Consider the following 14,581-nt stretch of genomic DNA (forward strand, 5'->3'; position numbering starts at 1 on the left):
AATCTTGTTTTCTTTTCCTTTTTTCCCTCCCTTGCTTGCTGACTGGTGTAGCAGATCACTTGGGAATCGAATTCATGGGTAAGACTAAACAATTTTCTCCTTAAATATCTGGAAAAAGCTAAGTTTGAAGTGTTCTCCTTCCCCATCTGATTATAATTGAAATGTTTCATTATCAGATTCTATTAGTAGTAAAGAAATGTTTTTGTCGATTTTTCACTAAGTAATGGTTCAAAATGAAAGACTTATTGGCAAGGCAGTTTAATGTTAAACGTAGCTTTGGAATCATACAGAAGTTGGATTTGGCTCCTGGCTTTGATTGTTTGCTCTAATTCTCAATTTTCTTATCTATAAAATAGGAATAATAATTATTCCTATGTTACTGAAGGTATAAATTCCTTAGCACAATATTTACAAAACAAACACTCAGTAAAGGATGGCAAATAATTGTGATACTTTAAAAATGTCAGTTTTATTATTTTCTGCTGTAATTCCTTTTTTATGATGATTACTTTGGATACATTTTGGTATCAATCTTAAAATGGAGTATGGGCTATATAAACTTTTCATTTTAGAAAATAAAATATTTCTTTTGAAAGTGCTTGCAGTGAATAGTATGTTTTTAAAAGCATTAGGATGCCCTCCATGAGAATTATTTTCTATGTTAAGAGATAATTATATTAAGATTTGGACAAACTTTTCTAAGTCTATATTATACAAAACATTTTAAAATTCTTTTGGGGTTGATATGCATCATGATGCTAAAATGGAACGATTGTCAGGAGTTAAATTTAGTGAAATTGAAAAGACCTAAGTTTCATTTCAATTTCATAATTCTGTGCTTGTTTGACTTTTGTTTAACTTCAGATATTTCTCTGAAATGGTATGGATATGAATACTTGCTTTATACATGATATGTATATTGTGATAATACTTATAAATTTACTTGTATTCAGTTATCCATTCACACATTCATTCAGCAAATATTGATCAAGTGCTCACTGTAAGCAAGAAAAAATATAAAATGCTAGAGATAAAATAGTGTGTAAAAATGGACAAAAAAAAACCCTTGTTTGATGGAGCTTATAGTCTAGTAAGATTACAGATGATAATCAGGTAATAAAACCAATAAACATAAAATTGCGTTTCTTAACACCTATGCCAGGCAAGATAACATTAGCTTGGACTAGTGTAATAGGGAAGGTATGGGGAAAAGTTGATAGATATTTAAAACATGATGTCTACAAGTATTTGAGAGGAATTGATAATGAATGTTAGAAAGGGGAGGTTCTTAGGATGTCTACAGTGTTTATAGTTTGCATATTTAGATAAAAAGTGGTCTCTACTGAAAAACAATACTGGGAAAAGAACAGATTTATGAGGGATATTTTAATATATGAAGGTTAGTTAGAGATTAATGATTGCATATCTATACTGGAATTGATCTACCCTGTTGTGTGATATTATTCATTAGTGCTCTACTATCTGGGTATTAGATTATAGAAAAAGCAGACAGACAGCTCAATTCCTGAAGGTTTGGGTCTGTCTTTTCTAGAAAGATGTGATGAAAACTCCTAAGGGCAATGAAATTCAGGATAATATTCAAATGAAGCATCCTGGAATGTCAGATAGATGAGGAAGCAAGTAATAAAGGATGGCTGTCTCAATGGAATCAAGGAGTAGTCATGATAGGAGTACTCAAACAAGTTGGTGGCATGAAAAGGAGGTTGTAGTCACATGGTCTAGGAATTACAGAAAATTATGGGCATGATCATACAGTAGAGTATAAATTATTTGTTAAGAAGGATACGTGGTTTTTACTTTCCTCATTTACTGATGATGCTGGCGATTAACAGCATGGAACTCTGAGCAATAGTCATTTTGAGAATAATGAGAATTAGGCATAACGGATAGAGAAATTTGCCCCATTAGACTATGATGATTGTAGGTTTTGGGACTAGAGGCTTCCGAAGTTATGTAGTAGAATGATTGCAGATAGAGGAAAACTGCATGGCTGCTGGGTGGGGGTGGAGTAGCTACAGTCTCCATAAGTGGTGTGGCCATTGTTATAGGAAACAGAAATCACTGTATCAATGTTAATTATCACAGTTAAAAGAAATGGACCAGTCACCATTCTATTGGGCTCTTCCTGAAGACCTCCAGTGACACTGGGTACCTTAGAGTATAACAGCTTGCTAAGGAAAGAAGATATTTATTAAGAAATCTATTAAAACATTTAAAATAATTTAGTTACTGGTAAGTGAAAAATAATAGGTTATTATGTAGATGACCTGTATGAAACGCAAGACTAAGGTCATAGTGAGTCTTACAGAAGTTGCAATCACACCTGTAAAGCTTTATAGGCAGTGAGTTCTCAGTGTGTGAATACTTGACTCCAGCAGTAGAGATTGCCTTGGGGGGGCGAGGTTGGGCAACAAATGAGTTAAAAGGAGTGTATAGTATGCATATAGACAATGGCAACTAATGAGGAATTGTTTGGTGAATAAACTGTTTTCACTGATCTCACTAATTCAAGATTCTATTCACTCCCACAGGTTGGTCTAACTGAATATGTAAAATTCTGTTTGTTGCCTTGGAAACAAATATTTTCATATTTAACTTGTGATTTTAGAATCCATATGTGTAAAATTTCTCCCATTGAAGGTGGTATCATTCCAACAATATGGCATCTCTAGGTATAAATTCATCTGGGAAGCAGAAATGTAGGCAGTCTCTATAAACTTAATCATGTCAGTATATTGGTTACCTAAAATAACCAGTGCCAGTTCTGTTTTAATGAGTCCTAGAATACCTTTATTCTCAATCTTCAACATTCTTGCTTTGGACAATGTTAATTTCTTCTTTCCTTGAGTTTGAAATGGATCACAAGGTGATAATCTGAAGCATAGGGGCCTTTTCCCCAAATCGTTGTATTTCCAATGGCCACATCTATGTACATCTTTAATGATCAGACTCAGAACCTGAATACTTCATAAAGGTTAACAAATTCCTATTAATAACACAGAACTCCAAATCATATGTTTCCTATATGAATCCTATTAAATAAGAACCCTATTATTATTTAATAAACATGCACTTATTACACTATGGGCCAGATACATAAGATATTGAAAATACTGATATAAAATCCACATCCCTTTATGCCCAAGGGATCTGAAACTAAACAGAGAGAAAGCTACACATAATTAAGGTGATATAAGAGGTGCTATAAAAATAATATAGACAAGATACAATAAAAGAAAAAAGGAATCAAGGAAGGAAGGAAGGAAGGAAAGAAAGAAAGGACAGAAAGAAAATAAATGGATTGGAAAGTTCGGAAACAGCTTCCCGGGGGATAAAACATTTAAGCTGAGTACCAGCCAAAGTGGATAAACTGTAACGAGTGATGCTATAATCTAAATCTATATAGCCCCATATTGCTTCCACTTTAGGGAGAGCCTTGCTATTTCAATCCCTCTATCTGGGTCTATAAGGCCCTAGTGTCACTACTTTAGCTGGAGAGAGGATATGAACTTCAGTAAAAACACTTAACCAAAAACTTTTCTGAGTTGATTTATTAATTATAAATAATAATTATCCTATTGAATAAGCCATGCTAAACCTAATGTCTATAAAACAGCCAGCATTCAAAAGAATTTTTCCTTAATTACATATATAACTTTTTCATAATGATGCTTCTGGGATTGGTACAATGGAAATTTCAACAAAAAATACTGCTGTGGAAAACAGTATTAGTTAGAAAGAAGTTAACTGATATAATTAGGTCTGGAATTTGAAGGTGCATGAAAACACAAAGTTGTGAAATGGTTGTGAAAAAATTAAGAGTTTATATTAAATTAATAATCAAAAAAATATTTCTTGAATTCTGACTTAACCTTCTCATTCATGCATGCATGAGGGAAAATTGAGATCTTTAGTGTCAGACGTTCCAACTTTCCCTCACAATGTGAATAGATCAGGAAATGGAATCGACAAACTCCTTTGCTAACACAAGTACCCATTGAGTTGTGTGAGAAATCTAACCAATCACCCAGATGAGACAGATGGCCAAAGGGCATGTCAGATTGACCCAAATTTGGAAGGCACATTGATCAGGAAGAGGTATTTCTCATCTGAGAAATATCTGGCTACTGTATCAGGTGCTCAATCATAGAACATATCTCGTTATATCCATTTGAGCTATTTGTTATGCAGCTATTTCTCTGACAATGCCCTGATGCATTTGATGCTTTAGGCATCAAAGATGTTTGTATAAAAGCAGGTGCAACGCTATTTGCAAACATATTAGCAAACCACAGGAAGAGCTGTAAATTGTGTGGGAGATCTTTCATGCAAATGTGTTTCATTCTCATATGGAAAAATAAAAGACCTCTGTCAGTTAAATGTCTTGTTAGTGAGTTGACATTTTTAGGATAGCATAATATATTTATGCAAAGTCTGGTTGAGTAAACTCTGACATACATTTTTTTTAATCAAAAGATTTGTAAAACTTGGAAAAAATCAGATTGTTAACTAAAGTCTTAAAAAGTTATTCCAGAATAATTTCTGTATTTTTAAGGTAAAAAAAAAGAAAGAAAGAAACACTGAATTTTCTATAAGGAAAGGCTCAGAAATATCTATTGTCTAAAATATGTGTAGATTCAGAATTGACAGTTATTACTTCAAAATTCACCATATGTTGAATATCACTTCATCTTGTCATGAAAAGAAAACAAGATTTTAGGATATTTTAGCAAGCACTGAAGATAATATCAGAAATGACCAGTTTCTAATTCTATTTGGATATTACGAAGTGGGGATAATTTCCTTAAAGCTGCACTGCTTATTATAAATGAACTGGTGTGTATTCCTTTAAATATAACAGGCTCATAAATCAGTCAAATGAATTCACATATATGCTCTAATTTGTGAATTTTATTAGAGATATAGAAGTGTGGATTCCCTTTCTCTAAACTGAAACCTTTGAATTAGAATAAAAATGTTATTCATTTTACTATATCATGTTTTCTTATGAAGTAAAATGGCAATTTGTGGATAAATGTGCTTGTGTGTGTGTTGGTGGGGGTGCAATCTAAGAAATAAATGTTTAGTTTCTCTTATATTAAACTACATGATAAATCAGGTGTGACAGAGTAATACAAATTAACATTACTCATTGCTTGACACATGCCACAAAATTTACATTATCTCATTGAACTCTCAAAAAATGGGTGAGGTAGGAACTATATCTTATAAATGACAAAACTGAGATATTTTTAGGTAAAAGATCTCATTCAGTGAGCAAGATGGTGGCAAATACAGGATTTGAACCTAATTCCAGAGCTGTTGAATTCTACCGGTGACTAACTGCTGGGTATGTCACACAATGAAGGCTTCATGATTACTCAAAGAGGTTGCATGCTGCCAGTGTCTGAAGTGGTAATGCAGTTCTGTATCTAGTCGTAAGGTCTGAAGGTAATGTTTTCAGAGTACCACAGGGTCATAAGAATCGTGAGTAGTAATTCACGTTATCCAAGCCTAGTGTACAAAAAGTCTCATATCATCTGGTCATTTGCAATCTCTCATGTCAGATAATCTACAGAAGTTGTATTGTATTTGTAGCTTTCATTGTGATTACAGACTATGTTGGGTGATATTAATTGGTGGCCCTTCTGTTGAATGCCATTGGCATATAAAGGTCCGTCTCCTCTGATAGGAGACATTTGACAAATGGAATAGTGAGTTGAACCATTCTCCAATGACTTCTCAAGACTGTCCATAAGAAACATTTACACAATCTTGTTTCTCACTTACACGTATTTTTCTCTTTAGCAATATGACCACTCCCTCTATTTTTACACTATGTTTTTTCTTAACATAGATCTTAGTACAAGTGCTAATAATTCAGCTCTCTTGATCATAGTTCCCTCCAAGTATTTTTTTTTTCTTTTTTTGAATGAAGAGATCTCTTATACATATGATTAATCTAATATTACTCATTAGAACATATTGGTACTTCAGTAGTCTCTAAACAAAATCATGACCACTAAGTCAAATAAATTAAATTCTGACAAAATTTTCAGGTGACATTCAAACCTTTCAGTAATCTTCTTTAAGGAGTAGCTAAAACCAAGAGATATACTGGAAAGTATAGAGTTGTAGTAATTATGATTCCTATGAAGGAGAAAATTGACATTTCTGTAAATACACCGGGGGTGCCAAAAAATGTATACATTTTATGAGATGTTACCTATGTATTACTTTTTGAAGTTGAATTGAATTATAGTAGCTATGTGTAGTGTGAAGTTCGCTCAAAAGATGGCGTTAATCAAACAAATGCTATCATCATTCATTGTATTACAATTTTAATAGTTTTTTTCCTTTCTTAAAATGTGTATACATTTTTTTTGGCACCCTCTGTATTTATAGACTAGATTCCAGAATTGGTTAATAAAGTTTCCACTGGTTGATACTGAGAAAGCATTTGTTGTGAACTATTTGAAAAAGCAGTGCTCTTCACTGAAAGCTGACATAGGACCACTATATTTTTGCTAAATTAATATATTTTTCCTAATGCTGCTATATGCCTAGATTGACATTTTTGTGAAGGTAGTGAATACATAGACTTCAGCAAAACCTTGGGTAGACTCTCACGAACTTCATTTATATTATATCCTGGTGAAGCATTGATTTATATAAATTTAATGATAGGTGGATTTGGGGCAATAAAATGCTATATAAAGGATCAAGATCAGCTGTGAGTGGAGCTTCTAGTTGCTTCTAGGGCAACATTTTTATTAATGGCATAACAGTGCATAGCTTAAACACTCATAAGATTATTGAACTTTTTTATAAATGTTGATTGCTACTTTACAGATGGAATTAAGATCTAACAGAAAGGATTGGATTTTCAGATTGTCAAGTTAGACTTGAAAAAGTATTTGAGATCCTAACCAGTATCAAATTGATTCCATACATATGCCAATTATCTAAAATGTGCATAAGTTGATAGTAGATCCCAGAGATCTTCTGGAATGTGCTAGAAAACAGGAAAAAAAAGAAAAAAAATAGCAACAAAGACGTTCAGATTGTCATTGGAAAGTAATTCCCAAAGAGGTTAAAACAAAATAGACTTTTATATCTAATTCTCCCTGACAATTGCTTCAGGAGCCCCTTTGGGACGTCAGGTCCTGTGTCAGGCCAGAGTGACACAAAGATGAGACAGAAGCTCAAGAAATTTGCAATTCATTGTGTGGTACAGACGGGTAAGCCAATTATTGTAGTTCAGTGCAAAAAGGAGTTTAATTGCATGATTGGTGTGGTTTTATTTCATTATGTTTGTTTACAAAAGGCAAGAGTAGGTTTCCCAAGCATCAGCAGAACGTCATATTCACACAGATAAATATTTGAGTTCACTTACATGTGGTACCTCTCCTGCATGATTTCACATAACCGTCTGTATACCTCTATCCATTTATGGATCTCACAGAGAAGATTGTAGTAAGCAATATTTTCTGAATTATCTTTTCAGGAAGCATGTTTTCAGGGACTGTATTCTGGTAAATCCTGAAAAAAAGGAACACAGAGGAAGGCACACCCGCATCTCTGGAACAGTCAGGGACATCTGTGTATATGTGGAAGAAAAAAAAGCATGTGTAAAGTTGGGAGATGGTGGAAGAAAATATGAGGAAAAGGGACAAGAAAGAACACAGTAAATAAGAGATAGAAGAGCACAGGAGTTTTAGGAAATAATGAGAAGTCATGGGTAATTGAATACACATGAAAGGGAGTGTGGTTGGTGATATGGTTGGTTAATCAGGTCAGAGTTGCTTATGATGACCCTATAAGCCCTTCAAAGAAGAATCATTTTATCTTATTGTGAAAGAAAGCCTTGGGAGGTTTCAAGCAGGGGAGTGATCAGATTTCCCTTAAAAAACTTATTCTGTCAGTAGCTACGTGTAGAGGTTGCCTGAAGGCACTGCATACAAAATCCCAGCTAATAGACGAGCTCAGGAGTTTACTTCAAATATCCACCAAACGCTTGCTCTTTGAACAACTGTGGGTGTTATAAAGGTGTGTTTTCATTCATTCTGTGTCAAGCACAGAGAAAGAAGCAAGGGCAGGATGCCTGGAGAAGCGGTGGGGAGGAAGTGCATTGAGCAGCGCCATGGGCGCAGTGGACTTTGAACTGGTCTGTGAGGGAAGGGTAGGACTTCTATGCGGAGACAAGAAAACATCCTAATGAAAATGTTAAAATAAACAGGACCAGGATGAGGTAATGTGTTTGGAAATACTACTTCTTACCAACAAAGGCAAGTAGCATAAGAATTTAAATTACATATAACTTTCTATTTAAAATGTAAGTCAAATCATGTCATTCCCCTGCAGGCAACTTTCTAATGGATTTAGAATGAAATACAGACACCATTATGTTGCCATGCCAAATCCTCCATGATCTGGCACTGCCCACTTCCCGGATTCACTTCCTACCACTTTCCTTCAAGCTCAATCGCTATTTCTGCTACATCCACCTTCTCCTTGTTCTTAGCTCTACCTCAGGGCCTTCGCACTAGCTGTCCTCTCAGCACTAGCTCTTTCATTTACACATGTGTTACCGTACACTCAAAGGGTCTGCTTGCCTGCCTGCATCCAAGCCAAAAAAGAAACACCAGCAGGAGTTTGCTGCAAAGACAGTAAAGTTTTTTTTAAGGAGTTGGAGCCAAGCCCAGAGACACAGGTGAGCTAGCGCTCTCAAAAACCTGGCTCCCCATACCCTCTAGTAGCTAGTTTATCTAAGGGAAAAATCATTATCATAGTTACTATGGGAGTTGGGGTCAGGGGCTCTACTGATTGGTCAGGGCTAAGGCAGGGGTCAGTTGCTCATGGCTTCAGGTCCTGATGTCAGTCATGGATCGTATTATTCCATCAGGTTTCCAGGGGAATGCGGTCCATGAGGCTGTTCTGCCTTCATGAGTCTGGAGCTGAAACATAACTGAAACCAAGGTGTTATCTTTGACTAAAATCTTATTCTAGTTTGGCGTTTGGTTATTGTCTCTTGGTCATGGTTGATAGACCTGAAGCTTTATTCTTGAGTTTGATGCTGACCAGAACTTCATGTCCTAAGGTCTTAAAGATTAAAAAGAGCAGACATACAGTATATGAATAGGCAGGAGGATCTAGGGGAAAGAATGCAGGTCAGTTATAGTTCTGTCAGGATAAACAAAACAAGCTTGGGTTAAAAACAGAATGCATGCTAAAGAAATGAAGTGCATGTGCGGTTACACATGCTTGGGTCCGTCTCATCATAAAGGCTTCAATTCAGCTACGCTTCCTAAGAGATCCTATTTTATGCATTTTCTGTCTCATTCATAGTAGCCTCTTTTCTTTCTTCCATAGAATTCATTACTGCCTAACTGATGTTTTTCTTCACTTTTTATATCAGTCTCCTTACTAGATAATAAGTTCTCTGAGAACAGAACTTATTCATCATTGTATCTCCAGCCTAATGCTTACCATAATTGTAAGTCATCAATAAATATTTGTTGAATTAATGATTTAAAATGAATTTAAATGGTATATGGCGTTCTCAACTCTTAATTTGTTTAAATGATTATAAAGAAAAAAGTACAAACAAAATATCAATGAAACCTAAGTCCATGTGGTTTAGCGCTAGATAATTCTCTGTCATTACTAAAATTCTTTCTGGAGATTTCCCTTGTGTAATGGTGGGTGGCACAGGAGGATTTCTTAAAGGTGTAGCTTTCAACTCAGGTGTTCTGTTCAGCCCTAGAAATAGGCGTGTCCTAGAGGATCCTGATTGGCCAGGTATCTTCTTATAGAATATTTCATTAATTGGTTTTTTTCACTTGTTGGTCTGTGTTTTCCATTTATGTCATAGTTGTAGTTTGAGGTATCTGAGAATAATGGAACAACCTAGGTAGGAAAAATAACATAATTCAAGAGCTCTCAAACTTTGACTTTCATCCCAGGCACTAGACAGCTTGTTACAAATGTAAATTCCTGTTCTCAGCCTTAGATAGTGGTTAGGTAGTGCTGAATGGATCCCAGTCTCTTAATTTTTAACATGATTCTGATGTAGGAGTCTTCTGCCTACATGGTGAGAAACTTTGACATAAAGGGACAGACAGACTTGATTTAATTCTGCCTCCACCATTGAATATATGTATGACCTAGGGCAAGGGATTTATCTTCTCTATTCCTGGAGTGCCCAATCTGTGTAAAAGGGATGATGGCATTACTGATCTCATAGAGTTGTTGTGCAGCTCAAAATACATAAAGCACATAAAATACTTAGCCCAAAGTCTGGCACTTATTAAGTGCTCAATCAAAGTGAGCTATTATGAGTATTATTGCTTCATATTGAGAGACTTCAGTAGTATGGATTTCTGACCTATATGCTGTCTTAGGTTTCCCTTTAGATTGTCTACATCACTCTGATTCTTCTGGAAAACAGAAATTGAATATTCGTGTTCCCTTCTTTACTATGTAGCGACTCTAAAGTTATCTTGTAGAATGGGAGCCATTTTCCAGGGCATGCCAGTAATTGTCAGCTAAGATTGCAAGATCAGCTCTCTGAAAAGAGTAATGTCTCTGAAAGCTGGAGATCCCTTTTCAGAATTTGGTTCTAAAGAGATGTCTTTAATTTTCAACCTGGTTATGCAGTAAGACTGCATTCTCTTTATTAATGTTTCCAACAGGATCAGACGCAGGTGAAGGAAGGCAAGTAAACTTTGCTTGTCCAGGAAAGCTGCTCCTTTAGATGTCTCATTCACTCTTCTCAGGAGGATTTCATTGAATTTATTTCTGTGGATGAGTCTTAAAACAGAAGATTGTACTGTGTTGAAAACCTTTTGTGATAAAGCTTGTAAGCAGTCATGAGAAATGAAGGGAAGGGAATTAACATTTGCTGGCTACTATGGGCACGGTAGAGATTTCACATGAGTTACCTCATCTTGTCTTACAAAGTCATCAGGAATTTCAAATATGTGATGTAAAAAAAATCACGACAATCCAATTGGTTGTCTTTTTGGTCTGGGAAAAATTGATCCTGTATTCTTTTTAGCATCCTGTGGGGATACCAGATTTGAGGAGCTGGTTGGTATGTATTCAAGGAGGCTAACCTTATTTAGAACAAAGACATAGAAATTCAGGGCAAAGAAAGGTAGTCTGAAAAAGCCTAGCAAGGTAATTTTTGTTTTTCATTGCACCCATGAAGAAAGGTTAATGGAAGAAAGCAATGTGCTCAACTGATAAGTAGCAAAGGTGAATTATAATCCTGATCAAATGTCTCCAAAGCCTGAGCTCTTCCTGTAGTCTTTCCCTACTAGAATAATAGAAGATGGTGCGTTCTCTGCAAATGCAATGATATTCTCAATGCCCCTGTACAAGGGTCCAAGAATACCGAGTCAGGGACACCCATACACTCTACTAGAACCTCAGCTGTAGAAGCTGCATTGTGGGTAGAGTTGCCAGATTTAGCAAATAAAAATGCAGAATTCCCACTTAAGTCTGAATTTTAGATACACAACAAATAATCATTCAGTATAGATACGTTTGATGAATTGCATGGGGCATAGCTATATAAAAATCTGTTGCTTACATAAAATTCAAATTAACTCAGTTTTGAGTATGTTTTCTGGCAACCCTAGCTTTGGGGCCATAATCACAGTGAAGAGTAGCCCCCTACTGGCTCATTTCTATCTCACACTTCACTCCCTAGGAAGGCTGAATTAAAGTTGATATGAGGAATGCACAAAGATAAGCAGAATTAATGGGGGAGATGAGCAGGAAGGAACACAGTAAGAGTATTTTGTGTGTCTCCAGGGATAACTCTGCTTATTACATGATGAGAATTAGGCAAAAATAATACCAAGTTGCTCCCAAATTATCTCTTGGCAGCTATGAATGTTTAACATGGCAAATGCAGTCTGTCGACTCACTGGTTCTGGGCACGATGGGTCCTGCTGTCAGAGCAATTGATGAACTATTTTAAAGCCAAGTTCTTATTGTGGATGAACTATTTTAAAGCCAAGTTCTTATTGTGGATGAAATAGCTTAACTTTTCAAATATGGATGCTTCAGGAAACAAATGGTAGCATGCTAACTTAGTTAATCAGTTTTAGAGAAAGAAAGTAGCATTTAACTTACCAAAAGATGCAGTTCGAGGCAATATTAATGAAGTAATAACAGCTGTGTCTTTATCTGCTCACCACCCATTTATTTCCCCATTATGTTCAGGCTGCTAACTTTAGTCACAAACATGTTTTGATGGGAATCTGGGACTTTTTTCCTACCAGAAAAAATCAAGGTATTTATTTTCTGTAGTTGTGCTGTGGAATCATAGTAGTGATCCAATGATTCCACTTTTCTATAGCTGTGAGAAAAAGAGATGCTATGGGATTGAAACACTGCAATAGAAAGCAGCGCTTCAAAGTACATAAAGCCAGGCAGATAGGCATCAAATCTTGACTTCATCTTCTGTGTGCTGTGGGACATGGGCGGCCCACCTGCTGTCTGTCTATCTATCTATCTATCTATCTATCTATCTATCTATCTATCTACAGACTAATCTCTCTCTCTCTTCATTAATATAAAGATTGATGATATAACTCACCATGTATGCATGTACTGGCATGTATTAGACACTCAGATTATGTCTTTCCTTCCTACATTCCCTAATGTGCTGCACTGTGTTTGCTGGGTCTGTTTACTGATGTGTGTGTGTTGTGTGTGTGTGTGTGTGTGTGTGTGTGTGGTGTGTGTGTGTGTTATTGGTGTGTGTGTGGTGTATGTGTTGTGTGTATTATTGGTGTGTGTGGTGTATGTGTGGGGTGGGGTGTGTGTGTGTGTGTGTGTGTGTGTGTGGTGTGAGGGGTGTGTGTGTGTGTGGTATGGTGTATGTGTGTGGGGGGTATGTGTGTGGTGTGTGTGTGTGGGATGGTTGTGTGTGTATCTGTGTGGTGTGTGTGTATGGTATGTGTGTGTGGTGTGTGTGGGGGGGTGTGGGGGGTGTGTGTGTGTGTATGCAGTGTGTGTGTGTGTGTGTGTGCAGTGTGTGTGTGTGTGTGTGTGGTGTGTGTGTGTGTGTGGTTTGTATGAGGTATGTATGGTAAGTGTGTATGGCGTGTGTATGGTGTGGGATAGAGTGCGCACTAGCTGTGTGCCTTAGCATCCTCTCCAGCTCTGTCCCAAAGCCTGTCCCTCTGTAGTTCCTCGGTTGCCTTTGGGGGACATTCGCTGAGGAGATACAGTTGAAAGAGGCAGAAGCTCTTCCAGATGTGAGTCTCCATCTCTTCTAAGCCCACGCGGAATCAAACCTTCTGCTTATCGTAGCCCAGGAAGATAACTTATCTTCTGTGTAGATAGAATCGGTGTTTGTGGATGAAGTGTTATTTCCAGGGTCATGAGAGCTCTGTTGTGTAAGGAAACCTTATCTTATTCCCTGATACTTTTGTCAGATTCCACCATGGGAGTGTTTTGAAGTCTAGAGTGGTGCCAAACACCAGAGCATTTCTGGCCATTCTTGACTCACCTCTTCTCTAACCTCATCTCCTCTACTTATGCCATTCTCAACCATTCAAAATCACATTTGTTCCTTTGAACACACTGTAACCGTTTTGTCTTCTCTGTATGTGATTTATTTATCTGTGCCATGGAACTAAGGCCCACTACCCTTTCCCAACACATCCTCATGAGTGTCAGGTGCTTATGTCTTCTACTATATTCTTAATAGACATAGTATCACTGTGGTTATGTCGTTCTTTCCCCCAAATATTGTGAAATCCATGAGGGCCAATATCATCCAACAGTATCAGCTCAAACTCTGAATTCCCAGAGCCTTTGGCTGCTCTATGAGGAAATTCCATATGCTGCCAAGGCCTATGTCACACATCATTGTATGTTGCCTTCTCAGTACCGCCCCCCTGAAGTGGGTAACACTTACTACTAACAAAGCAGCACCCTGGACAAAGCTTAAGCTCAACTAGCTGAGAAACCAAGGATCAGATCAGTTGCTAATGACTAGCTCAGTGTGGGTGGACAAGTGAGGGTCAATAAGACTGAGTTGTTCACTATAAAATGGAATACTGATACATATCTCACATGAATGTGGTTAGAATAAAACAAGATAATATACTTGGAAGAAAACAGACATGGCCTTTCCCTAAAGTCATATTTACTTTTATGTTTTTATGATGTTCCAGAATGTAGAAGACATAGTTTAAAAACTAGTTGGATGATAGGTTGATTTATTTGAAATGTGTTATGTAAGAAGACATGCTTTCTTTTTTTTTTTTCTTTTTCAAAAGCAAAATCCTTGGGAATTATACACTTATAAAAAGGATTTTTTTCTGATTAATGTCAAACATATTGTGTGTTCTGGAACAATTGTCCAATCAAGCACTTATTCTATGAACAAGTGATATATTGTTATTAATCATAATTTTGGAAGAGACCTCAGAGGTCACCTGGTTGAACCTGTCCCTTTAACTGGTCAGTTCTTTGAATGGAAAGCTCGCTCCCTGAACAGCACAGTACTGTAAAAGTCACAGACTCCTGGGATTTA

At 36.5% G+C, this 14,581-nt stretch overlaps 1 protein-coding gene across 10 annotated transcripts in view; it reads left to right on the plus strand.

Moving 5' to 3' along the window:
* Positions 1-14,581, plus strand: part of NRG3 (neuregulin 3) — a 1,104,341-nt gene that overhangs the window by 977,045 nt on the left and 112,715 nt on the right. For 7 of the 10 annotated variants that reach the window (XM_074339699.2, XM_074339707.2, XM_074339700.2 and 4 more), the window contains exon 4: positions 52-78. In XM_074339699.2, coding sequence (XP_074195800.1) covers positions 52-78 — 27 coding nt within the window. The remainder of the gene's footprint in view (positions 1-51; positions 79-14,581) is intronic. The other 3 variants (XM_074339701.2, XM_074339710.2, XM_074339711.2) reach the window with 1 other exon arrangement.

The sequence above is a fragment of the Rhinolophus sinicus genome, chromosome 15 (assembly GCF_057876585.1).
Source record: "Rhinolophus sinicus isolate RSI-liver-muscle chromosome 15, RSI-T2T, whole genome shotgun sequence".
Lineage (NCBI taxonomy): Eukaryota > Metazoa > Chordata > Mammalia > Chiroptera > Rhinolophidae > Rhinolophus > Rhinolophus sinicus.